The sequence below is a fragment of the Lissotriton vulgaris genome, unplaced genomic scaffold (genome assembly GCF_964263255.1).
Source record: "Lissotriton vulgaris unplaced genomic scaffold, aLisVul1.2 SCAFFOLD_784, whole genome shotgun sequence".
Classification (NCBI taxonomy): Eukaryota; Metazoa; Chordata; class Amphibia; order Caudata; family Salamandridae; genus Lissotriton; species Lissotriton vulgaris.
The window spans coordinates 606580-632042 of record NW_028244872.1 but is presented as its reverse complement, the minus strand read 5'-3'; the positions used below and the strand labels follow the sequence as shown (position 1 = coordinate 632042).

General features: G+C 53.2%; 1 protein-coding gene across 1 annotated transcript in view; it reads left to right on the top strand.

The window, feature by feature from the left end:
* The window catches only part of LOC147666699 (uncharacterized), an 87643-nt gene that overhangs the window by 12964 nt on the left and 49216 nt on the right, over positions 1–25463 (top strand). The window contains exon 2 of the mRNA XM_086948955.1: positions 1103–1222. Within this exon, the coding sequence (XP_086805081.1) occupies positions 1103–1222 (120 nt within the window). The remainder of the gene's footprint in view (positions 1–1102; positions 1223–25463) is intronic.

The window sequence follows — 25463 nt, the reverse complement described above, 5'->3', positions numbered from 1 at the left end:
ATTCTCAAATGTACAGTGTTAACATAATGACATTTTGGCAAGACAGTGAAGGACAAGTAGCTAGTGAGTAGGGCCAAGCATTATTCATATGTCAGTCATCCTCAACCGAGCAGGTCAAAAGTGCCGGCTATGAGGCTCTATGATGGTGGGTCCATCTATGGCATAGCCACGTTGGAAGGTCTCGACTGAAGCTCCGCCCTCAGTGGATCCCAGCTGGACTGGAGCAGTTGCAATGCAGCGCAGTGTTCTGCCTGTTCATGGGATAGCCGCATCTGTCAGTCAGTCCATAGCCGCGGGTGGTCGGCCTTGCATCCAACAGAGGGCCAGACATTTCCTGGCTAGGCGTACAAGAACTCTTATCAGCCTTCTAGTCGGTCGTGGAAGGTTTTTTGTGTATCCCAGTAATGCGAGTGTGGGAGTGCTTTCTATAATAGTTTTGACTATCTCTTTAATAAGGTGGAATACTTTCTTCCAGTAGGTTGTGAGAGGTGGACACCCCAAGCCAAATGGATGAAACCAGTAGGGTCACATGGGCAGCTAGTACACTGCTCGTTTATTCCTGGGTCTATTGTCCTGTACTGTCTCAGAACTGGCAGAAAATACACTTGTTAGCATAAATATTTGCTTTCTGTGATCAGAGTTCATTTAAAGCAAAAAAGAGAACAAAAGGAGGAAACGCGAGTTCTTGTTTTCATTGTTTAAACTGCAGTCGAAATTCTGCTTTCCAACTTAACTGCTGGCCCTCACAGCAGACACTATGAAGTTGCAACTAACTTATTACTGTTGAGCAACTACATCATTTCTTTTTTGCAGGAGACAAGAGATTTTTCAAGTGCCTGTAATGAGGAAGGTAGCGATTGGCTTTTATGCAGGGATTGCAGGCTTCTGTGTATAACAGCATAGCTGCAATCTGCTAACATTTTGTTACAGGTAAGTAAATTGTTTTCTACCAACTTGTGATCCTGTTGAAGTTGTTGATTTACAAATTAGTGAGTTTTTTCTGTACTTTATGATGTGCAGGTATTAATTAATCTGCAGAAGTTTTCCGTGAACTGAGTGTGCATGGTGACATTGTGAATAAGGTCCCAACTTTCTTTTCCAGCTCTATGGCAGATCTTGGTGAAGGATAAGGAAGTATCTGGGGATCCCATGGGGGTGCAGCGAAACACAATCAATTCCGAGACCACCTCGAGGACGCAGGGAGCGACTTACAGCGCAGCTGGTGAGTTTGCAGCAGGACCTCTGGTCTTGCCTGTACTTTGACCTTCTCTGCATGAATAATGAATACTTTAATTTTGTATTCCAACACCTTCACTACTGTAACGTGGGCTGGAGTTGGAATAGAAAATTAAACTATTCGACTATCCAGCGCTTACAGCGCAAGCCGCTGTAACAACTTGCGTTGCAAAAACAGCGTTGTAATGGCACGCGTTGTAAAAGCCCGCGTTGTAATGCCATACAACTGTTGGTCCAGTGTGGCGCCATAGTATGTCTTAATTGCAAATATAAGAAGAACTGGGACTTCTCCAGAGTACATTTTCCTCATGACTCCTCAAATGATTTCAATACTTTGGCTACCGCTGTGTTCTTTAGTGTCTCGATGCCAAAGTGAGGCCACATTTGAAGCCGATTAATGCCGATACCAGAAGGAACTGGTTACCCTGCCATAACTGATAGACCTTTGGGTAACTGGGTAACTGTGGCTTTCCATGAAGCTAGCACCACCTTGGTCGCAGCGGTGATTTGTATAGGGAGTTTGACTCCTGACATGTAGTGTGTTTGGGGTATATTGCGGGGTTCAATTCTAAATGGCAGGTCCATGTAAATGTAGTGTATTTTGTAAAGCACACAGCTGCCCCAACGGGGCGTCCCGGCGCTGTATAACACAATTTGGAACCCTTCCTGGCTCTCCCTGTGAGGTGCCCCTCCTGGGCACCCCCAAGGTGAAGCCAGGCATCCCAGTGTTTTAGGGGCCGTTGTGGAGATTAAGCAAGCTATTGCCCAGAGTTGCAGCGTGGGACCCCATGATTAGAATAGGCACCAAGGCGAGAATTATCGAGTCCGCGGACATTGAGCCCAAGACCCTGCCGCGTCGGGACTTGAACCCTGGTCCTGGGCCTGATCTCTGCTTCAGAGCCTGCCGCTCTAACCAGTGAGCCACACTTCTCCACTAATTCACTGCAGAAAACGTAACAATATTGTTGTCTGTATCCTTCAAAGAGTAAATCTGTATATTAGGACCACCTTCTGTCTACCAGCCATTTCCAGACCTGATGACAGTGGAAGAAATAGACATCATCAAGAAATTCCATCTCAATAGGCTATCAATTTTGGGTCTATGTGCTCACTTGGAGGCTGACTTGCGTCCTTGTAGAAGCTATCCCACTGCTCTGACACCAACTGTGAAAGTGATGGCCACACTGTACTTCATGGCTACTTGATCTTTTAATACACAGTGGCTATATCTGATGAGATTTTGCAACCAATGTTCTATTTGGTGCTATGTGATGTGCTCTCTGCAAGGCTGGGACACATTGACAGCTACATACAGTTCCCCAGGCTTAAAGATTTGTCCACTGTTAAGGGAGACTTTTATGCTATGGGACACACCCACATGTTGTTGGAGCAATACATGAAACACATATTGGCCTTGTACCACCGCAAGTACATGAACGGTGTATAAGAACCAGAAGCACTTCCATTGTTTAAATGTACAAACAACCTGTGTATCTGATTTAACTATCTCCTACGTCTGTGTCAAATTCTCAGAATCAGCCCATGACTAGTACATCATGCGGAACAGTGTCATATCCCAGTTGATGTTTTGACTACATGCATAAACAACAGGGATATACCCAAATGACTCTCTAATACCTGGGTAAGGGACGTACTGTTATACAAACAAAAATTGGTATCAAAGGAAACAATACAGAATACTTTAAATGAGTACACTATATTTAATTACTCTCTCAGTAATTACCATTGTTCATCATGAATATATCACAATCTTACATACACAAAAGGCACTAGCGCCTATCAGCAGTGGAATTGAAAACACAAATCACAATTATTTGTACATTACAATAAACGAATAAACAATATAACACTTAACAATAACCCTACACAAATTAGACATACAAGTGTCCTCCCTATATTTCTAAGGGAACCACTCTGGGGAAATCTAACCAGTGCAACACTAAATGGCTATTCACTCGATAAGCCTAGCTCTAATGTAGCACACCGTAATTCGAAACATTCAACATTTTTTGCAAGATTCCTCCACATGAGTGTCAACGCGACTACGTTTCAGCCTTATCTTCTTTGGCCTCTTCAGGACAGGGTTACATATATTACTGCAAACAAAAATATCATTACAATATTACTTCTACCCCTATATATACAGAGTGAGCAATGCCGACACAGGTAGGTGACCGCCCCATGCCTGAAAATGACACCAACGTGCACTATACCAAGATCAAACCACTTAACAAACACAACTGCGGAAATAGTGAAGACAAATAACCCGCAAGTGAAGTGTCAGGTGGAGAAAGAATCTCACCTCCTGTGTAAAAGTTACTGTGCCAAGTAGTCAAAACAAGCGATCATAAGCCCCTCACTTCCCTTCTTACACCTTAAACCGTGCGGAACAAAATGAAACATACTTCTCACCCAAAATACACTACATTTACATAGTGGAATCGTATAGCCAACTGTTTATAACCAGCAGGTTTGCTGCTTTATAGCAGTTTATATATAAGTTTGGGGAGCATTATTTCAATAAGCAAAATTCTTCTTCATATAGAGTCTGGGAGTGTAAACCAGTGGAGTAAACCGTATTCTATGAGCTCAAGCGTGGGTTGCAGAATTTCTAGCTGGAGTAATCCTTCATTTTTGCCAATCTGAATGCCAAGGGATTTAGAACACCATTTGTTTGTTTGTTTACCTGCTAGAATAGATCATGTCATTCCATTATCTTTCAGACTGAGAGGGGATAATCTAGTCTTTCCCAGTTTACTCTCAATCTGGATCATTCTCTCAAATCAGTTTACAGTGTGTGTGATCCTAGGTTTGGACAGGTCTGGCTTACTGAGGGATGTCAAAAGGGCATCTGCATAGGAACAGACCTTAGCATCTGTGATAACCATCTGATCAGGGATTCCTCTGGAACAGTTAGTCTAGGGCTATTTAACTTGTTATCAAACACTCTTCTGTTTGGGAAGAGTGACAATTCTTTTATTGCAGTCTGGAATGCCTGGACGCCTCCTGTCTGCAGCTCAACCAGTGTAATCATTAACTTGTTTTATTCCCTTGATCATAAAGTCTACTTTGGGATGCCAGCCTTGTTGTTGTTCAGCCATGGCACCTTAAGCATATTTTTATTTCCAAGGTTGACTTCGGCTTTGTGTGCTTTAGGTTTTAGATCTGTTTGTTGGCTTTTTCCAAGTTTCAGCTATGAGACGACTGCCCCTCTATTAGCGGCCTTGTATGCTTCCCAGCAGGCTGACAGGGGCTTAACCATCTTGTTGTGTTAGCAAGAAATTAATGTTATATTTCCTCTCTTTGGATGTCTGTGGATTGAAGTTTAGCCAATGACCACAAATTCACCTCCTTTTCAATACTGTCCTTCATCGCAGAGCGATCACTACCATCCAGACGACTACGCAAGCTCATGTTTGCGTGTTTTCCCCTAGAATGCTGTAATCCTCCCATATTGTAACAAGCAAAATATGAGTTTCATTGTAAAGACAAATCTCCATGTAGTTTTGCATTTGGTTGTTTACCATGTGAGTTTCTTTACAATTTTGAACATTGTATCTAAGCATATTATAGGATGAAAAGGGTGACGGGCCCTGTACATTTAGGTAGAGAAGTATTGGAAAGAGTGAGGGGATCTGAATTCTTAGGGATCCACTTGGCTGATTCCAGTTCCTGGACTTCACAGATGTCCAAAAGCACACATGTGGTACATTATAGAGCGGGCAGTTCTCTGGTTTGCAAAGAAGGCTTCTTGGTCCCCTATCCTTCCAGCGAAGGGAATCTATAAGATGTGAGAAAGGGGTACGGCACTATAATAAGGTGCTGAATTATGGGGCCATTGTAATTCGTGCACCCTGGCTACCAATGAAAGCAACTTCATCAGAGCCCTAACTGGTTTAGGGAGGGGACGCCATTGGTACAACTAACATTGGACCTTGATATAAACCCTACACTGAGCCGGCTGATATGTAGCCGTTACTTTATTAGGTGCGTATTTGGGCTACCAGTGAATTATGACTATAGAGAGGAACTCACTTACATTATTAAATTGCAGTCATTCAAAAAGAGAAGTGGTTGGCCTGTGTAAAAAAAAATAATAATAAATAAATAAAAGCATGAATTAGGCTAGGCCTTTACAATTTTTAGGTTTCGCCTGAGAAATCTAATATATTAAATATATCTTAAAAGGTGCTCTTATCAGTTCCCATAACTGAAGTGCAGTGTTCATCCACTTTTGTGTGGAACTTTTTTTGTAATACAAGCCTGCTGCTTGTTGGCTGCATGTTTTCCCCTCTCCTTCACCCCCCTTCTCTTACTTGACCTCAAGTGGAGCAGCTGGTGAGATTAATGCGAACCTCCACTCTTTCAGTTTATCGAAGGTGTCTGGGGTATTTGTTATTTTAGATCTGTATTGGGCGGATATTAGAGCCCGCGGGGCTATTTGGGACATAGTTTGACTTCAAAGGAGCTGAAGTCGCGAATTTGCTCTGTTGGTCCAGTGTGGCGTCATAGTATGTTTTAATTGCAAACATAAGAAGAACTGTGACTTCTCCAGAGTACGTTTTCCTCATGACTCCTCAAATGATTTCAATACTTTGGCTACCGCTGTGTTCCTTAGTGTCTCAATGCCAAAGTGAGGTCACCTTTGAAGCCGATTAATGCCGATACCAGGAACTGGTTACCCTGCCATAACTGATAGACCTTTGGGTAACTGCGGCTTTCCATGAAGCTAGCACCACCTTGGTCGCAGCGGTGATTTGTATAGAGAGTTTGACTCTTAACTTGTAGTGTGTTTGGGATATATTGCGGAGTTCAATTCTAAATGGCAGGTCCATAGTGGAACCGTATAGCCAGCTGTTTATAACCAACAGGTGTGCTGCTTTATAGCAGTTTATATATAAGTTTGGGGAGCATTATTTCAATAAGCAAAATTCTTCTTTATATAGAGCCTGGAAGTGTAAACCAGTGGAGTAAATCGTATTCTATGAGCTCAAGCGTGCGGTTGCAGAATTTCTAGCTGGAGTAATCCTTCATTTTTGCCAATCTGAATGCCAAGGGATTTAGAACACCATTTGTTTGTTTGTTTACCTGCTAGAATAGATCATGTCATTCCATTATCTTTCAGACTGAGAGGGGATAATCTAGTCTTTCCCAGTTTACTCTCAATCTGGATCATTCTCTCACTCAGTTTACAGTGTGTGTGATCCTAGGTTTGGACAGGTCTGGCTTACTGAGGGATGTCAAAAGGGCATCTGCATAGGAACAGACCTTAGCATCTGTGATAACCATCTGATCAGGGTTTCCTCTGGAACAGTTAGACTAGGGCTATTTAACTTGTTATTAAACACTCTTCTGTTTGGGAAGAGTGATAATGTTTTATTGCAGTCTGGAATGCCTGGACGCCTCCTGTCTGCAGCTCAACCAGTGTAATCATTAACTTGTTTTATTCCCTTGATCATAAAGTCTACTTTGGGATGCCAGCCATATTGTTGTTGTTCAGCCAAGGCACCTTAAGTATCTGCATTTCCTATGCTATTTTCATTTCCAAGGTTGACTTCGGCTTTGTGTGCTTTAGGTTCTAGATCTGTTTGTTGGCTTTTTTCAGGTTTCCGCTATGAGACGACTGCCTCTCTATTAGCGGCCTTGTATGCTTCCCAGCAGGCCGACAGGGGCTTAACCGTGTAGTTGTGTTAGCAAGAAAGTCATGTTATGTTTCCTCTCTTTGGGTGTCTGTGGATTGAAGTTTAGTCAATGACCACAAATTCACCTCCTTTCAATATTGTCCTTCATCGCAGAGCGATCACTACCATCCAGGCGACTACGCAACCTCATGTTTGCGTGTTTTCCCCTAGAATACTGTAATCCTCCCATATTGTAACAAGCAAAATATGAGTTTCATTGTAAAGACAAATCTCCATGTAGTTTTGCATTTGGTTGGTTACCGTATGAGTTTGTTTACAATTTTGAAGATTGTATCTAAGCAGATGACTTCTTCTAGGAAGAAAAGGGTGAAGGCACTGTACATTTAGGTAGGGAAGTATTGGAACAGGTGCGGGGATATGAATTCTTAGGGATCCGCTTGGCTGATTCCAGTTCCTGGACTTCACAGATCTCCAAAAGCGCACATGTGATATTATAGAGCGGGCAGTTCTCAGGTTTGCAAAGAAGGCATCTTGGTCCCCTATCCTTCCAGCGAAGGGAATCTATAAGATGTGAGAAAGGGGTACGACGCTATAATAAGGTGCTGAATTATGGGGCCATTGTAATTCGTGCACCTTGGCTACTAATGAAAACAACTTAAGCTGTTACTTTATTGGATGCGAATTTGGGCTACCAGTGAATTATGACAATAGAGAGGAATTCACGTACATTATTAAATTGTAATCATTCAAAAATAGAAGTGATTGGCCTGTGTAAAAAAAAAAAAGCATGAATTAGGCTAGGCCTTTCCAATTTTTAGGTTTTGCCTGCGAAATCTATTTTATTAAATATATCTTAAAACCTTAATAGGGGCTCTTATCAGTTCCCATAACTGAAGTGCAGTGTTCATCCACTTTGTGTGGAACTTATTTTTTTCATGCAAGCCTGCTGCTTGTTGGCTGCATGTTTTCCCCTCTCCTTCACCCCCCCTCCTCTTGCTTGACCTCGAGTGGAGCAGCTGGTCTTGTAAATTCGGTGTGAGGATGAAGCCTCTTGTTTCAAACCGTTAGTGTAAAACAGTTTGTATTCTTTCCTGAACAAGAACTAAAAACCTTGGTCCATTCTCTGGTTCTCTCTAGATTAGACTATTGCAATTCTCTTCTTGCTGGCCTCCCCAAATCCCACTTTTCCCCTATTAAATCCGTTCTCCATTCAGCGGCTCGTTTTGTCTTTGGGGCCAAAGGAAGTGACAACATCACACCCATTTTGTCTTCTCTTCAATGGCTTCCCATTGAGGCAAGATCAATCTACAAGACTGCCTGTATCTCACACAAAGCCTTACACACTTCCTCCCCTTGATACCTTGGCGAAAAATATTAAAATCTCTGAAAGCTCTTGACCGTCTCGTAATGCCGAAAATGTACTGCTTGAATCCCGCCCTTCATAAGGGAAAGATCGATAGCTCAATCCTTCTCAGGTAATGCGGTTAGAATCTGGAACTCGCTTACTCCACTACTCCGTACAACCACCTCTACCCGGACCTTCAAAACTGACTTGAAAACTCTTCTCTTCCACAGACACTTCCAGAACTAACACATCCCTTTTCATGTCCCTTAAGGAAGTTTTTTCAATATTGTAAATTTGTGATCTATGCCTGCACGATCTTCATCCTAATGAGTTTTTTTGTTTTTGTCTGTGACTGCCATCCATTGTTTCATTTTACTTTTTCTTCTTTCTCGTTTGTATCTATAACTTGTAATTACGTAAAATTCTCCTCATGTAACGTACTTGGTTCTATTGTGAAGCGCTCTGACACTTTTGGGTAAAGTCTGCGCTCTACAAAAATGCATTAAATAAATAAATATATTGCCTATGGAGAAGGGTTCAAATAAATCCGACCATAACTAATCATTAAGAACGGCAAGAAAGACAAGGGGGTGCAGGCAGGTCCGAATGATTGAAGCATTCATGTTATTTAGTAATAGCAGCCACAGTAGGTTAGCTTAACTACAGAAAAACACTGATGCCACAGCAGCCTTCACTCACTCTGGGCAACCTGCATCCTCCTTGCTGCTGGCAATCAATCAGCCAAGTCAGGATGCAGAGCATCAGTGGGTACTCCAGTGGGTACTCCAGTCCTCTCTGTCCCACGTGGGACCCAGCCCACAACAGAAGGATGTGAGGCAACAACATGGACCTCGGCTGTAATGCCTCTAAGCTGCAGCAGTAGGAGACTCCTTGCTGTCACGTGCTCGAGCTTCGCCTCTTCAGTGCTGCATGCAGTCTTCATACGTCTTTTGCAAGGATGGCAGGTACACCTCTCTGACCGAAGCTCTTCAGAGGGGTGGCGCAGGCAGTCGTGCTCTTGCAGCCATACTGAGCTGAGACCATCTGACCGAAGCTCTTCAGAGGGGTGGCGCAGGCAGTCATGCTCTTGCAGCTATACTGAGCTGAGACCACTCTGACCGAAGCTCTTCAGAGGGGTGGCGCAGGCAGTCGTGCTCTTGCAGCCATACTGAGCTGAGACCATCTGACCGGAGCTCTTCAGAGGGGTGGCGCAGGCAGTCGTGCTCCTACAGCCATACTGAGCTGAGACCATCTGACCGAAGCTCTTCAGAGGGGTGGCGCAGGCAGTCGTGCTCTTGCAGCCATACTGAGCTGAGACCATCTGACCGAAGCTCTTCAGAGGGGTGGCACAGGCAGTCGTGCTCTTGCAGCTATACTGAGCTGAGACTATCTGACCGAAGCTCTTCAGAGGGGTGGCGCAGGCAGTCGTGCTCCTACAGCCATACTGAGCTGAGACCATCTGACCGAAGCTCTTCAGAGGGGTGGCGCAGGCAGTCATGCTCTTGCAGCTATACTGAGCTGAGACCACTCTGACCGAAGCTCTTCAGAGGGGTGGCGCAGGCAGTCGTGCTCTTGCAGCCATACTGAGCTGAGACCATCTGACCGGAGCTCTTCAGAGGGGTGGCACAGGCAGTCGTGCTCCTACAGCCATACTGAGCTGAGACCATCTGACCGAAGCTCTTCAGAGGGGTGGCACAGGCAGTCGTGCTCCTACAGCCATACTGAGCTGAGACCATCTGACCGGAGCTCTTCAGAGGGGTGGCGCAGGCAGTCGTGCTCCTGCAGCCATACTGAGCTGAGACCATCTGACCGGAGCTCTTCAGAGGGGTGGCGCAGGCAGTCGTGCTCTTGCAGCTATACTGAGCTGAGACCATCTGACCGGAGCTCTTCAGAGGGGTGGCACAGGCAGTCGTGCTCCTACAGCCATACTGAGCTGAGACCATCTGACCGAAGCTCTTCAGAGGGGTGGCACAGGCAGTCGTGCTCCTGCAGCCATACTGAGCTGAGACCATCTGACCGGAGCTCTTCAGAGGGGTGGCGCAGGCAGTCGTGCTCTTGCAGCTATACTGAGCTGAGACCATCTGACCGGAGCTCTTCAGAGGTGTGGCGCAGGCAGTCGTGCTCCTGCAGCCATACTGAGCTGAGACCATCTGACCGGAGCTCTTCAGAGGGGTGGCGCAGGCAGTCGTGCTCCTACAGCCATACTGAGCTGAGACCATCTGATCGAAGCTCTTCAGAGGGGTGGCGCAGGCAGTCGTGCTCCTACAGCCATACTGAGCTGAGACCATCTGACCGAAGCTCTTCAGAGGGGTGGCGCAGGCAGTCGTGCTCTTGCAGCTATACTGAGCTGAGACCATCTGACCGGAGCTCTTCAGAGGGGTGGCACAGGCAGTCGTGCTCCTACAGCCATACTGAGCTGAGACCATCTGACCGAAGCTCTTCAGAGGGGTGGCGCAGGCAGTCGTGCTCCTACAGCCATACTGAGCTGAGACCATCTGACCGAAGCTCTTCAGAGGGGTGGCGCAGGCAGTCGTGCTCCTACAGCCATACTGAGCTGAGACCATCTGACCGGAGCTCTTCAGAGGGGTGGCACAGGCAGTCGTGCTCCTACAGCCATACTGAGCTGAGACCATCTGACCGAAGCTCTTCAGAGGGGTGGCGCAGGCAGTCGTGCTCTTGCAGCCATACTGAGCTGAGACCATCTGACCGAAGCTCTTCAGAGGGGTGGCGCAGGCAGTCATGCTCTTGCAGCTATACTGAGCTGAGACCATCTGACCGGAGCTCTTCAGAGGGGTGGCACAGGCAGTCGTGCTCCTACAGCCATACTGAGCTGAGACCATCTGACCGAAGCTCTTCAGAGGGGTGGCGCAGGCAGTCGTGCTCCTACAGCCATACTGAGCTGAGACTATCTGACCGGAGCTCTTCAGAGGGGTGGCACAGGCAGTCATGCTCCTACAGCCATACTGAGCTGAGACCATCTGACCGAAGCTCTTCAGAGGGGTGGCGCAGGCAGTCGTGCTCCTACAGCCATACTGAGCTGAGACCATCTGACCGGAGCTCTTCAGAGGGGTGGCGCAGGCAGTCGTGCTCTTGCAGCTATACTGAGCTGAGACCATCTGACCGGAGCTCTTCAGAGGGGTGGCGCAGGCAGTCGTGCTCCTACAGCCATACTGAGCTGAGACCATCTGACCGAAGCTCTTCAGAGGGGTGGCGCAGGCAGTCGTGCTCCTACAGCCATACTGAGCTGAGACCATCTGACCGGAGCTCTTCAGAGGGGTGGCGCAGGCAGTCATGCTCTTGCAGCTATACTGAGCTGAGACCATCTGACCGAAGCTCTTCAGAGGGGTGGCGCAGGCAGTCATGCTCCTACAGCCATACTGAGCTGAGACCATCTGACCGGAGCTCTTCAGAGGGGTGGCGCAGGCAGTCATGCTCTTGCAGCCATACTGAGCTGAGACCATCTGACCGAAGCTCTTCAGAGGGGTGGCGCAGGCAGTCGTGCTCCTACAGCCATACTGAGCTGAGACCATCTGACCGGAGCTCTTCAGAGGGGTGGCGCAGGCAGTCGTGCTCCTGCAGCCATACTGAGCTGAGACCATCTGACCGGAGCTCTTCAGAGGGGTGGCGCAGGCAGTCGTGCTCCTACAGCCATACTGAGCTGAGACCATCTGACCGGAGCTCTTCAGAGGGGTGGCGCAGGCAGTCGTGCTCCTACAGCCATACTGAGCTGAGACCATCTGACCGGAGCTCTTCAGAGGGGTGGCGCAGGCAGTCGTGCTCCTACAGCCATACTGAGCTGAGACCATCTGACCGAAGCTCTTCAGAGGGGTGGCGCAGGCAGTCGTGCTCCTACAGCCATACTGAGCTGAGACCATCTGACCGAAGCTCTTCAGAGGGGTGGCGCAGGCAGTCGTGCTCCTGCAGCCATACTGAGCTGAGACCATCTGACCGGAGCTCTTCAGAGGGGTGGCACAGGCAGTCGTGCTCCTACAGCCATACTGAGCTGAGACCATCTGATCGAAGCTCTTCAGAGGGGTGGCGCAGGCAGTCGTGCTCCTACAGCCATACTGAGCTGAGACCATCTGACCGAAGCTCTTCAGAGGGGTGGCGCAGGCAGTCGTGCTCTTGCAGCCATACTGAGCTGAGACCATCTGACCGAAGCTCTTCAGAGGGGTGGCGCAGGCAGTCGTGCTCCTACAGCCATACTGAGCTGAGACCATCTGACCGAAGCTCTTCAGAGGGGTGGCGCAGGCAGTCATGCTCTTGCAGCTATACTGAGCTGAGACCATCTGACCGAAGCTCCTCAGAGGGGTGGCGCAGGCAGTCGTGCTCCTACAGCCATACTGAGCTGAGACCATCTGACCGAAGCTCTTCAGAGGGGTGGCGCAGGCAGTCATGCTCTTGCAGCTATACTGAGCTGAGACCATCTGACCGAAGCTCTTCAGAGGGGTGGCGCAGGCAGTCGTGCTCCTACAGCCATACTGAGCTGAGACCATCTGACCGAAGCTCTTCAGAGGGGTGGCGCAGGCAGTCGTGCTCCTACAGCCATACTGAGCTGAGACCATCTGACCGGAGCTCTTCAGAGGGGTGGCGCAGGCAGTCGTGCTCCTACAGCCATACTGAGCTGAGACCATCTGACCGGAGCTCTTCAGAGGGGTGGCGCAGGCAGTCGTGCTCTTGCAGCTATACTGAGCTGAGACCATCTGACCGGAGCTCTTCAGAGGGGTGGCGCAGGCAGTCGTGCTCCTGCAGCCATACTGAGCTGAGACCATCTGACCGGAGCTCTTCAGAGGGGTGGCGCAGGCAGTCGTGCTCCTGCAGCCATACTGAGCTGAGACCATCTGACCGAAGCTCTTCAGAGGGGTGGCGCAGGCAGTCGTGCTCCTACAGCCATACTGAGCTGAGACCATCTGACCGAAGCTCTTCAGAGGGGTGGAGCAGGCAGTCATGCTCTTGCAGCTATACTGAGCTGAGACCATCTGACCGGAGCTCTTCAGAGGGGTGGCACAGGCAGTCGTGCTCCTACAGCCATACTGAGCTAAGACCATCTGACCGAAGCTCTTCAGAGGGGTGGCGCAGGCAGTCGTGCTCCTGCAGCCATACTGAGCTGAGACCATCTGACCGGAGCTCTTCAGAGGGGTGGCACAGGCAGTCGTGCTCTTGCAGCTATACTGAGCTGAGACCATCTGACCAAAGCTCTTCAGAGGGGTGGCACAGGCAGTCGTGCTCCTACAGCCATACTGAGCTGAGACCATCTGACCGAAGCTCTTCAGAGGGGTGGCGCAGGCAGTCGTGCTCCTACAGCCATACTGAGCTGAGACCATCTGACCGGAGCTCTTCAGAGGGGTGGCGCAGGCAGTCATGCTCTTGCAGCTATACTGAGCTGAGACCAACTGACCAAAGCTCTTCAGAGGGGTGGCACAGGCAGTCGTGCTCCTACAGCCATACTGAGCTGAGACCATCTGACCGAAGCTCTTCAGAGGGGTGGCGCAGGCAGTCGTGCTCCTACAGCCATACTGAGCTGAGACCATCTGACCGGAGCTCTTCAGAGGGGTGGCGCAGGCAGTCATGCTCTTGCAGCTATACTGAGCTGAGACCATCTGACCGGAGCTCTTCAGAGGGGTGGCACAGGCAGTCGTGCTCCTACAGCCATACTGAGCTGAGACCATCTGACCGGAGCTCTTCAGAGGGGTGGCGCAGGCAGTCGTGCTCTTGCAGCTATACTGAGCTGAGACCATCTGACCGGAGCTCTTCAGAGGGGTGGCGCAGGCAGTCGTGCTCTTGCAGCCATACTGAGCTGAGACCATCTGACCGAAGCTCTTCAGAGGGGTGGCGCAGGCAGTCGTGCTCCTACAGCCATACTGAGCTGAGACCATCTGACCGAAGCTCTTCAGAGGGGTGGCGCAGGCAGTCGTGCTCTTGCAGCCATACTGAGCTGAGACCATCTGACCGGAGCTCTTCAGAGGGGTGGCGCAGGCAGTCGTGCTCTTGCAGCCATACTGAGCTGAGACCATCTGACCGAAGCTCTTCAGAGGGGTGGCGCAGGCAGTCGTGCTCCTGCAGCCATACTGAGCTGAGACCATCTGACCGAAGCTCTTCAGAGGGGTGGCACAGGCAGTCATGCTCTTGCAGCTATACTGAGCTGAGACCATCTGACCGAAGCTCTTCAGAGGGGTGGCGCAGGCAGTCGTGCTCCTACAGCCATACTGAGCTGAGACCATCTGACCGAAGCTCTTCAGAGGGGTGGCGCAGGCAGTCATGCTCTTGCAGCTATACTGAGATGAGACCATCTGACCGGAGCTCTTCAGAGGGGTGGCACAGGCAGTCGTGCTCCTACAGCCATACTGAGCTGAGACCATCTGATCGAAGCTCTTCAGAGGGGTGGCGCAGGCAGTCGTGCTCCTACAGCCATACTGAGCTGAGACCATCTGACCGGAGCTCTTCAGAGGGGTGGCGCAGGCAGTCGTGCTCCTGCAGCCATACTGAGCTGAGACCATCTGACCGAAGCTCTTCAGAGGGGTGGCACAGGCAGTCGTGCTCCTACAGCCATACTGAGCTGAGACCATCTGACCGAAGCTCTTCAGAGGGGTGGCGCAGGCAGTCGTGCTCCTGCAGCCATACTGAGCTGAGACCATCTGACCGGAGCTCTTCAGAGGGGTGGCGCAGGCAGTCATGCTCTTGCAGCTATACTGAGCTGAGACCATCTGACCGAAGCTCTTCAGAGGGGTGGCGCAGGCAGTCGTGCTCCTACAGCCATACTGAGCTGAGACCATCTGACCGAAGCTCTTCAGAGGGGTGGCGCAGGCAGTCGTGCTCCTGCAGCCATACTGAGCTGAGACCATCTGACCGGAGCTCTTCAGAGGGGTGGCACAGGCAGTCGTGCTCCTACAGCCATACTGAGCTGAGACCATCTGATCGAAGCTCTTCAGAGGGGTGGCGCAGGCAGTCGTGCTCCTACAGCCATACTGAGCTGAGACCATCTGACCGAAGCTCTTCAGAGGGGTGGCGCAGGCAGTCGTGCTCTTGCAGCCATACTGAGCTGAGACCATCTGACCGAAGCTCTTCAGAGGGGTGGCGCAGGCAGTCGTGCTCCTACAGCCATACTGAGCTGAGACCATCTGACCGAAGCTCTTCAGAGGGGTGGCGCAGGCAGTCATGCTCTTGCAGCTATACTGAGCTGAGACCATCTGACCGAAGCTCCTCAGAGGGGTGGCGCAGGCAGTCGTGCTCCTACAGCCATACTGAGCTGAGACCATCTGACCGAAGCTCTTCAGAGGGGTGGCGCAGGCAGTCATGCTCTTGCAGCTATACTGAGCTGAGACCATCTGACCGAAGCTCTTCAGAGGGGTGGCGCAGGCAGTCGTGCTCCTACAGCCATACTGAGCTGAGACCATCTGACCGAAGCTCTTCAGAGGGGTGGCGCAGGCAGTCGTGCTCCTACAGCCATACTGAGCTGAGACCATCTGACCGGAGCTCTTCAGAGGGGTGGCGCAGGCAGTCGTGCTCCTACAGCCATACTGAGCTGAGACCATCTGACCGGAGCTCTTCAGAGGGGTGGCGCAGGCAGTCGTGCTCTTGCAGCTATACTGAGCTGAGACCATCTGACCGGAGCTCTTCAGAGGGGTGGCGCAGGCAGTCGTGCTCCTGCAGCCATACTGAGCTGAGACCATCTGACCGGAGCTCTTCAGAGGGGTGGCGCAGGCAGTCGTGCTCCTGCAGCCATACTGAGCTGAGACCATCTGACCGAAGCTCTTCAGAGGGGTGGCGCAGGCAGTCGTGCTCCTACAGCCATACTGAGCTGAGACCATCTGACCGAAGCTCTTCAGAGGGGTGGAGCAGGCAGTCATGCTCTTGCAGCTATACTGAGCTGAGACCATCTGACCGGAGCTCTTCAGAGGGGTGGCACAGGCAGTCGTGCTCCTACAGCCATACTGAGCTAAGACCATCTGACCGAAGCTCTTCAGAGGGGTGGCGCAGGCAGTCGTGCTCCTGCAGCCATACTGAGCTGAGACCATCTGACCGGAGCTCTTCAGAGGGGTGGCACAGGCAGTCGTGCTCTTGCAGCTATACTGAGCTGAGACCATCTGACCAAAGCTCTTCAGAGGGGTGGCACAGGCAGTCGTGCTCCTACAGCCATACTGAGCTGAGACCATCTGACCGAAGCTCTTCAGAGGGGTGGCGCAGGCAGTCGTGCTCCTACAGCCATACTGAGCTGAGACCATCTGACCGGAGCTCTTCAGAGGGGTGGCGCAGGCAGTCATGCTCTTGCAGCTATACTGAGCTGAGACCAACTGACCAAAGCTCTTCAGAGGGGTGGCACAGGCAGTCGTGCTCCTACAGCCATACTGAGCTGAGACCATCTGACCGAAGCTCTTCAGAGGGGTGGCGCAGGCAGTCGTGCTCCTACAGCCATACTGAGCTGAGACCATCTGACCGGAGCTCTTCAGAGGGGTGGCGCAGGCAGTCATGCTCTTGCAGCTATACTGAGCTGAGACCATCTGACCGGAGCTCTTCAGAGGGGTGGCGCAGGCAGTCGTGCTCCTACAGCCATACTGAGCTGAGACCATCTGACCGGAGCTCTTCAGAGGGGTGGCGCAGGCAGTCGTGCTCTTGCAGCTATACTGAGCTGAGACCATCTGACCGGAGCTCTTCAGAGGGGTGGCGCAGGCAGTCGTGCTCTTGCAGCCATACTGAGCTGAGACCATCTGACCGAAGCTCTTCAGAGGGGTGGCGCAGGCAGTCGTGCTCCTACAGCCATACTGAGCTGAGACCATCTGACCGAAGCTCTTCAGAGGGGTGGCGCAGGCAGTCGTGCTCTTGCAGCCATACTGAGCTGAGACCATCTGACCGGAGCTCTTCAGAGGGGTGGCGCAGGCAGTCGTGCTCTTGCAGCCATACTGAGCTGAGACCATCTGACCGAAGCTCTTCAGAGGGGTGGCGCAGGCAGTCGTGCTCCTGCAGCCATACTGAGCTGAGACCATCTGACCGAAGCTCTTCAGAGGGGTGGCGCAGGCAGTCATGCTCTTGCAGCTATACTGAGCTGAGACCATCTGACCGAAGCTCTTCAGAGGGGTGGCGCAGGCAGTCGTGCTCCTACAGCCATACTGAGCTGAGACCATCTGACCGAAGCTCTTCAGAGGGGTGGCGCAGGCAGTCATGCTCTTGCAGCTATACTGAGCTGAGACCATCTGACCGGAGCTCTTCAGAGGGGTGGCACAGGCAGTCGTGCTCCTACAGCCATACTGAGCTGAGACCATCTGATCGAAGCTCTTCAGAGGGGTGGCGCAGGCAGTCGTGCTCCTACAGCCATACTGAGCTGAGACCATCTGACCGGAGCTCTTCAGAGGGGTGGCGCAGGCAGTCGTGCTCCTGCAGCCATACTGAGCTGAGACCATCTGACCGAAGCTCTTCAGAGGGGTGGCACAGGCAGTCGTGCTCCTACAGCCATACTGAGCTGAGACCATCTGACCGAAGCTCTTCAGAGGGGTGGCGCAGGCAGTCGTGCTCCTGCAGCCATACTGAGCTGAGACCATCTGACCGAAGCTCTTCAGAGGGGTGGCGCAGGCAGTCGTGCTCCTACAGCCATACTGAGCTGAGACCATCTGACCGGAGCTCTTCAGAGGGGTGGCGCAGGCAGTCGTGCTCCTGCAGCCATACTGAGCTGAGACCATCTGACCGAAGCTCTTCAGAGGGGTGGCGCAGGCAGTCGTGCTCCTACAGCCATACTGAGCTGAGACCATCTGACCGAAGCTCTTCAGAGGGGTGGCGCAGGCAGTCATGCTCTTGCAGCTATACTGAGCTGAGACCATCTGACCGGAGCTCTTCAGAGGGGTGGCGCAGGCAGTCGTGCTCTTGCAGCTATACTGAGCTGAGACCATCTGACCGGAGCTCTTCAGAGGGGTGGCGCAGGCAGTCGTGCTCTTGCAGCCATACTGAGCTGAGACCATCTGACCGGAGCTCTTCAGAGGGGTGGCGCAGGCAGTCGTGCTCTTGCAGCCATACTGAGCTGAGACCATCTGACCGAAGCTCTTCAGAGGGGTGGCGCAGGCAGTCGTGCTCCTGCAGCCATACTGAGCTGAGACCATCTGACCGAAGCTCTTCAGAGGGGTGGCGCAGGCAGTCGTGCTCCTACAGCCATACTGAGCTGAGACCATCTGACCGAAGCTCTTCGGAGGGGTGGCACAGGCAGTCATGCTCTTGCAGCCATACTGAGCTGAGACCATCTGACCGAAGCTCTTCAGAGGGGTGGCGCAGGCAGTCATGCTCTTGCAGCTATACTGAGCTGAGACCATCTGACCGGAGCTCTTCAGAGGGGTGGCACAGGCAGTCGTGCTCCTACAGCCATACTGAGCTGAGACCATCTGATCAAAGCTCTTCAGAGGGGTGGCGCAGGCAGTCGTGCTCCTACAGCCATACTGAGCTGAGACCATCTGACCGAAGCTCTTCAGAGGGGTGGCGCAGGCAGTCGTGCTCCTACAGCCATACTGAGCTGAGACCATCTGACCGAAGCTCTTCAGAGGGGTGGCGCAGGCAGTCGTGCTCTTGCAGCTATACTGAGCTGAGACCATCTGACCGGAGCTCTTCAGAGGGGTGGCGCAGGCAGTCATGCTCTTGCAGCTATACTGAGCTGAGACCATCTGACCAAAGCTCTTCAGAGGGGTGGCACAGGCAGTCGTGCTCCTACAGCCATACTGAGCTGAGACCATCTGACCGGAGCTCTTCAGAGGGGTGGCGCAGGCAGTCGTGCTCCTACAGCCATACTGAGCTGAGACCATCTGACCGAAGCTCTTCAGAGGGGTGGCGCAGGCAGTCATGCTCTTGCAGCTATACTGAGCTGAGACCATCTGACCGAAGCTCTTCAGAGGGGTGGCGCAGGCAGTCATGCTCTTGCAGCTATACTGAGCTGAGACCATCTGACCGAAGCTCCTCAGAGGGGTGGCGCAGGCAGTCGTGCTCCTACAGCCATACTGAGCTGAGACCATCTGACCGAAGCTCTTCAGAGGGGTGGCGCAGGCAGTCATGCTCTTGCAGCTATACTGAGCTGAGACCATCTGACCGGAGCTCTTCAGAGGGGTGGCACAGGCAGTCGTGCTCCTACAGCCATACTGAGCTGAGACCATCTGACCGAAGCTCTTCAGAGGGGTGGCACAGGCAGTCGTGCTCCTACAGCCATACTGAGCTGAGACCATCTGACCGGAGCTCTTCAGAGGGGTGGCGCAGGCAGTCGTGCTCCTGCAGCCATACTGAGCTGAGACCATCTGACCGGAGCTCTTCAGAGGGGTGGCGCAGGCAGTCGTGCTCCTGCAGCCATACTGAGCTGAGACCATCTGACCGAAGCTCTTCAGAGGGGTGGCGCAGGCAGTCGTGCTCCTACAGCCATACTGAGCTGAGACCATCTGACCGAAGCTCTTCAGAGGGGTGGAGCAGGCAGTCATGCTCTTGCAGCTATACTGAGCTGAGACCATCTGACCGGAGCTCTTCAGAGGGGTGGCACAGGCAGTCGTGCTCCTACAGCCATACTGAGCTGAGACCATCTGACCGAAGCTCTTCAGAGGGGTGGCGCAGGCAGTCGTGCTCTTGCAGCCATACTGAGCTGAGACCATCTGACCGAAGCTCTTCAGAGGGGTGGCGCAGGCAGTCGTGCTCCTGCAGCCATACTGAGCTGAGACCATCTGACCGAAGCTCTTCAGAGGGGTGGCGCAGGCAGTCGTGCTCCTACAGCCATACTGAGCTGAGACCATCTGACCGAAGCTCTTCAGAGGGGTGGCGCAGGCAGTCGTGCTCCTACAGCCATACTGAGCTGAGACCATCTGACCGAAGCTCTTCAGAGGGGTGGCGCAGGCAGTCATGCTCTTGCAGCTATACTGAGCTGAGACCATCTGACCGGAGCTCTTCAGAGGGGTGGCACAGGCAGTCGTGCTCCTACAGCCATACTGAGCTGAGACCATCTGACCGAAGCTCTTCAGAGGGGTGGCGCAGGCAGTCGTGCTCTTGCAGCCATACTGAGCTGAGACCATCTGACCGAAGCTCCTCAGAGGGGTGGCGCAGGCAGTCGTGCTCTTGCAGCCATACTGAGCTGAGACCATCTGACCGAAGCTCCTCAGAGGGGTGGCGCAGGCAGTCGTGCTCCTGCAGCCATACTGAGCTGAGACCATCTGACCGAAGCTCTTCAGAGGGGTGGCGCAGGCAGTCGTGCTCCTACAGCCATACTGAGCTGAGACCATCTGACCGAAGCTCTTCAGAGGGGTGGCGCAGGCAGTCGTGCTCCTACAGCCATACTGAGCTGAGACCATCTGACCGGAGCTCTTCAGAGGGGTGGCGCAGGCAGTCGTGCTCCTGCAGCCATACTGAGCTGAGACCATCTGACCGGAGCTCTTCAGAGGGGTGGCGCAGGCAGTCGTGCTCCTGCAGCCATACTGAGCTGAGACCATCTGACCGAAGCTCTTCAGAGGGGTGGCGCAGGCAGTGGTGCTCCTACAGCCATACTGAGCTGAGACCATCTGACCGAAGCTCTTCAGAGGGGTGGCGCAGGCAGTCGTGCTCCTACAGCCATACTGAGCTGAGACCATCTGACCGAAGCTCTTCAGAGGGGTGGCGCAGGCAGTCGTGCTCCTACAGCCATACTGAGCTGAGACCATCTGACCGGAGCTCTTCAGAGGGGTGGCACAGGCAGTCGTGCTCCTACAGCCATACTGAGCTGAGACCATCTGACCGGAGCTCTTCAGAGGGGTGGCGCAGGCAGTCATGCTCTTGCAGCTATACTGAGCTGAGACCATCTGACCGGAGCTCTTCAGAGGGGTGGCACAGGCAGTCGTGCTCCTGCAGCCATACTGAGCTGAGACCATCTGACCGAAGCTCTTCAGAGGGGTGGCGCAGGCAGTCGTGCTCCTGCAGCCATACTGAGCTGAGACCATCTGACCGAAGCTCTTCAGAGGGGTGGCGCAGGCAGTCGTGCTCCTGCAGCCATACTGAGCTGAGACCATCTGACCGGAGCTCTTCAGAGGGGTGGCGCAGGCAGTCGTGCTCCTACAGCCATACTGAGCTGAGACCATCTGACCGAAGCTCTTCAGAGGGGTGGCGCAGGCAGTCATGCTCCTACAGCCATACTGAGCTGAGACCATCTGACCGGAGCTCTTCAGAGGGGTGGCGCAGGCAGTCATGCTCTTGCAGCCATACTGAGCTGAGACCATCTGACCGGAGCTCTTCAGAGGGGTGGCGCAGGCAGTCGTGCTCCTACAGCCATACTGAGCTGAGACCATCTGACCGAAGCTCTTCAGAGGGGTGGCGCAGGCAGTCGTGCTCCTACAGCCATACTGAGCTGAGACCATCTGACCGAAGCTCTTCAGAGGGGTGGCGCAGGCAGTCATGCTCTTGCAGCTATACTGAGCTGAGACCATCTGACCGGAGCTCTTCAGAGGGGTGGCACAGGCAGTCGTGCTCCTACAGCCATACTGAGCTGAGACCATCTGACCGAAGCTCTTCAGAGGGGTGGCGCAGGCAGTCGTGCTCTTGCAGCTATACTGAGCTGAGACCATCTGACCGGAGCTCTTCAGAGGGGTGGCACAGCCAGTCGTGCTCCTACAGCCATACTGAGCTGAGACCATCTGACCGAAGCTCTTCAGAGGGGTGGCGCAGGCAGTCGTGCTCCTACAGCCATACTGAGCTGAGACCATCTGACCGAAGCTCTTCAGAGGGGTGGAGCAGGCAGTCATGCTCTTGCAGCTATACTGAGCTGAGACCATCTGACCGGAGCTCTTCAGAGGGGTGGCACAGGCAGTCGTGCTCCTACAGCCATACTGAGCTGAGACCATCTGACCGAAGCTCTTCAGAGGGGTGGCGCAGGCAGTCGTGCTCTTGCAGCCATACTGAGCTGAGACCATCTGACCGAAGCTCTTCAGAGGGGTGGCGCAGGCAGTCGTGCTCCTGCAGCCATACTGAGCTGAGACCATCTGACCGAAGCTCTTCAGAGGGGTGGCGCAGGCAGTCGTGCTCCTACAGCCATACTGAGCTGAGACCATCTGACCGAAGCTCTTCAGAGGGGTGGCGCAGGCAGTCGTGCTCCTACAGCCATACTGAGCTGAGACCATCTGACCGAAGCTCTTCAGAGGGGTGGCGCAGGCAGTCATGCTCTTGCAGCTATACTGAGCTGAGACCATCTGACCGGAGCTCTTCAGAGGGGTGGCACAGGCAGTCGTGCTCCTACAGCCATACTGAGCTGAGACCATCTGACCGAAGCTCTTCAGAGGGGTGGCGCAGGCAGTCGTGCTCTTGCAGCCATACTGAGCTGAGACCATCTGACCGAAGCTCCTCAGAGGGGTGGCGCAGGCAGTCGTGCTCTTGCAGCCATACTGAGCTGAGACCATCTGACCGAAGCTCCTCAGAGGGGTGGCGCAGGCAGTCGTGCTCCTGCAGCCATACTGAGCTGAGACCATCTGACCGAAGCTCTTCAGAGGGGTGGCGCAGGCAGTCGTGCTCCTACAGCCATACTGAGCTGAGACCATCTGACCGAAGCTCTTCAGAGGGGTGGCGCAGGCAGTCATGCTCCTACAGCCATACTGAGCTGAGACCATCTGACCGGAGCTCTTCAGAGGGGTGGCGCAGGCAGTCGTGCTCCTGCAGCCATACTGAGCTGAGACCATCTGACCGGAGCTCTTCAGAGGGGTGGCGCAGGCAGTCGTGCTCCTGCAGCCATACTGAGCTGAGACCATCTGACCGAAGCTCTTCAGAGGGGTGGCGCAGGCAGTGGTGCTCCTACAGCCATACTGAGCTGAGACCATCTGACCGAAGCTCTTCAGAGGGGTGGCGCAGGCAGTCGTGCTCCTACAGCCATACTGAGCTGAGACCATCTGACCGAAGCTCTTCAGAGGGGTGGCGCAGGCAGTCGTGCTCCTACAGCCATACTGAGCTGAGACCATCTGACCGGAGCTCTTCAGAGGGGTGGCACAGGCAGTCGTGCTCCTACAGCCATACTGAGCTGAGACCATCTGACCGGAGCTCTTCAGAGGGGTGGCGCAGGCAGTCATGCTCTTGCAGCTATACTGAGCTGAGACCATCTGACCGGAGCTCTTCAGAGGGGTGGCACAGGCAGTCGTGCTCCTGCAGCCATACTGAGCTGAGACCATCTGACCGAAGCTCTTCAGAGGGGTGGCGCAGGCAGTCGTGCTCCTGCAGCCATACTGAGCTGAGACCATCTGACCGGAGCTCTTCAGAGGGGTGGCGCAGGCAGTCGTGCTCCTACAGCCATACTGAGCTGAGACCATCTGACCGAAGCTCTTCAGAGGGGTGGCGCAGGCAGTCATGCTCCTACAGCCATACTGAGCTGAGACCATCTGACCGGAGCTCTTCAGAGGGGTGGCGCAGGCAGTCATGCTCTTGCAGCCATACTGAGCTGAGACCATCTGACCGGAGCTCTTCAGAGGGGTGGCACAGGCAGTCGTGCTCCTACAGCCATACTGAGCTGAGACCATCTGACCGAAGCTCTTCAGAGGGGTGGCGCAGGCAGTCGTGCTCCTACAGCCATACTGAGCTGAGACCATCTGACCGAAGCTCTTCAGAGGGGTGGCGCAGGCAGTCATGCTCTTGCAGCTATACTGAGCTGAGACCATCTGACCGGAGCTCTTCAGAGGGGTGGCACAGGCAGTCGTGCTCCTACAGCCATACTGAGCTGAGACCATCTGACCGAAGCTCTTCAGAGGGGTGGCGCAGGCAGTCGTGCTCTTGCAGCTATACTGAGCTGAGACCATCTGACCGGAGCTCTTCAGAGGGGTGGCACAGCCAGTCGTGCTCCTACAGCCATACTGAGCTGAGACCATCTGACCGAAGCTCTTCAGAGGGGTGGCGCAGGCAGTCGTGCTCCTACAGCCATACTGAGCTGAGACCATCTGACCGAAGCTCTTCAGAGGGGTGGCGCAGGCAGTCATGCTCTTGCAGCTATACTGAGCTGAGACCATCTGACCGGAGCTCTTCAGAGGGGTGGCACAGGCAGTCGTGCTCCTACAGCCATACTGAGCTGAGACCATCTGACCGAAGCTCTTCAGAGGGGTGGCGCAGGCAGTCGTGCTCTTGCAGCCATACTGAGCTGAGACCATCTGACCGAAGCTCTTCAGAGGGGTGGCGCAGGCAGTCGTGCTCCTGCAGCCATACTGAGCTGAGACCATCTGACCGAAGCTCTTCAGAGGGGTGGCGCAGGCAGTCGTGCTCCTACAGCCATACTGAGCTGAGACCATCTGACCGAAGCTCTTCAGAGGGGTGGCGCAGGCAGTCGTGCTCCTACAGCCATACTGAGCTGAGACCATCTGACCGAAGCTCTTCAGAGGGGTGGCGCAGGCAGTCATGCTCTTGCAGCTATACTGAGCTGAGACCATCTGACCGGAGCTCTTCAGAGGGGTGGCACAGGCAGTCGTGCTCCTACAGCCATACTGAGCTGAGACCATCTGACCGAAGCTCTTCAGAGGGGTGGCGCAGGCAGTCGTGCTCTTGCAGCCATACTGAGCTGAGACCATCTGACCGAAGCTCCTCAGAGGGGTGGCGCAGGCAGTCGTGCTCTTGCAGCCATACTGAGCTGAGACCATCTGACCGAAGCTCCTCAGAGGGGTGGCGCAGGCAGTCGTGCTCCTGCAGCCATACTGAGCTGAGACCATCTGACCGAAGCTCTTCAGAGGGGTGGCGCAGGCAGTCGTGCTCCTACAGCCATACTGAGCTGAGACCATCTGACCGAAGCTCTTCAGAGGGGTGGCGCAGGCAGTCATGCTCCTACAGCCATACTGAGCTGAGACCATCTGACCGGAGCTCTTCAGAGGGGTGGCGCAGGCAGTCGTGCTCCTGCAGCCATACTGAGCTGAGACCATCTGACCGGAGCTCTTCAGAGGGGTGGCGCAGGCAGTCGTGCTCCTGCAGCCATACTGAGCTGAGACCATCTGACCGAAGCTCTTCAGAGGGGTGGCGCAGGCAGTGGTGCTCCTACAGCCATACTGAGCTGAGACCATCTGACCGAAGCTCTTCAGAGGGGTGGCGCAGGCAGTCGTGCTCCTACAGCCATACTGAGCTGAGACCATCTGACCGAAGCTCTTCAGAGGGGTGGCGCAGGCAGTCGTGCTCCTACAGCCATACTGAGCTGAGACCATCTGACCGGAGCTCTTCAGAGGGGTGGCACAGGCAGTCGTGCTCCTACAGCCATACTGAGCTGAGACCATCTGACCGGAGCTCTTCAGAGGGGTGGC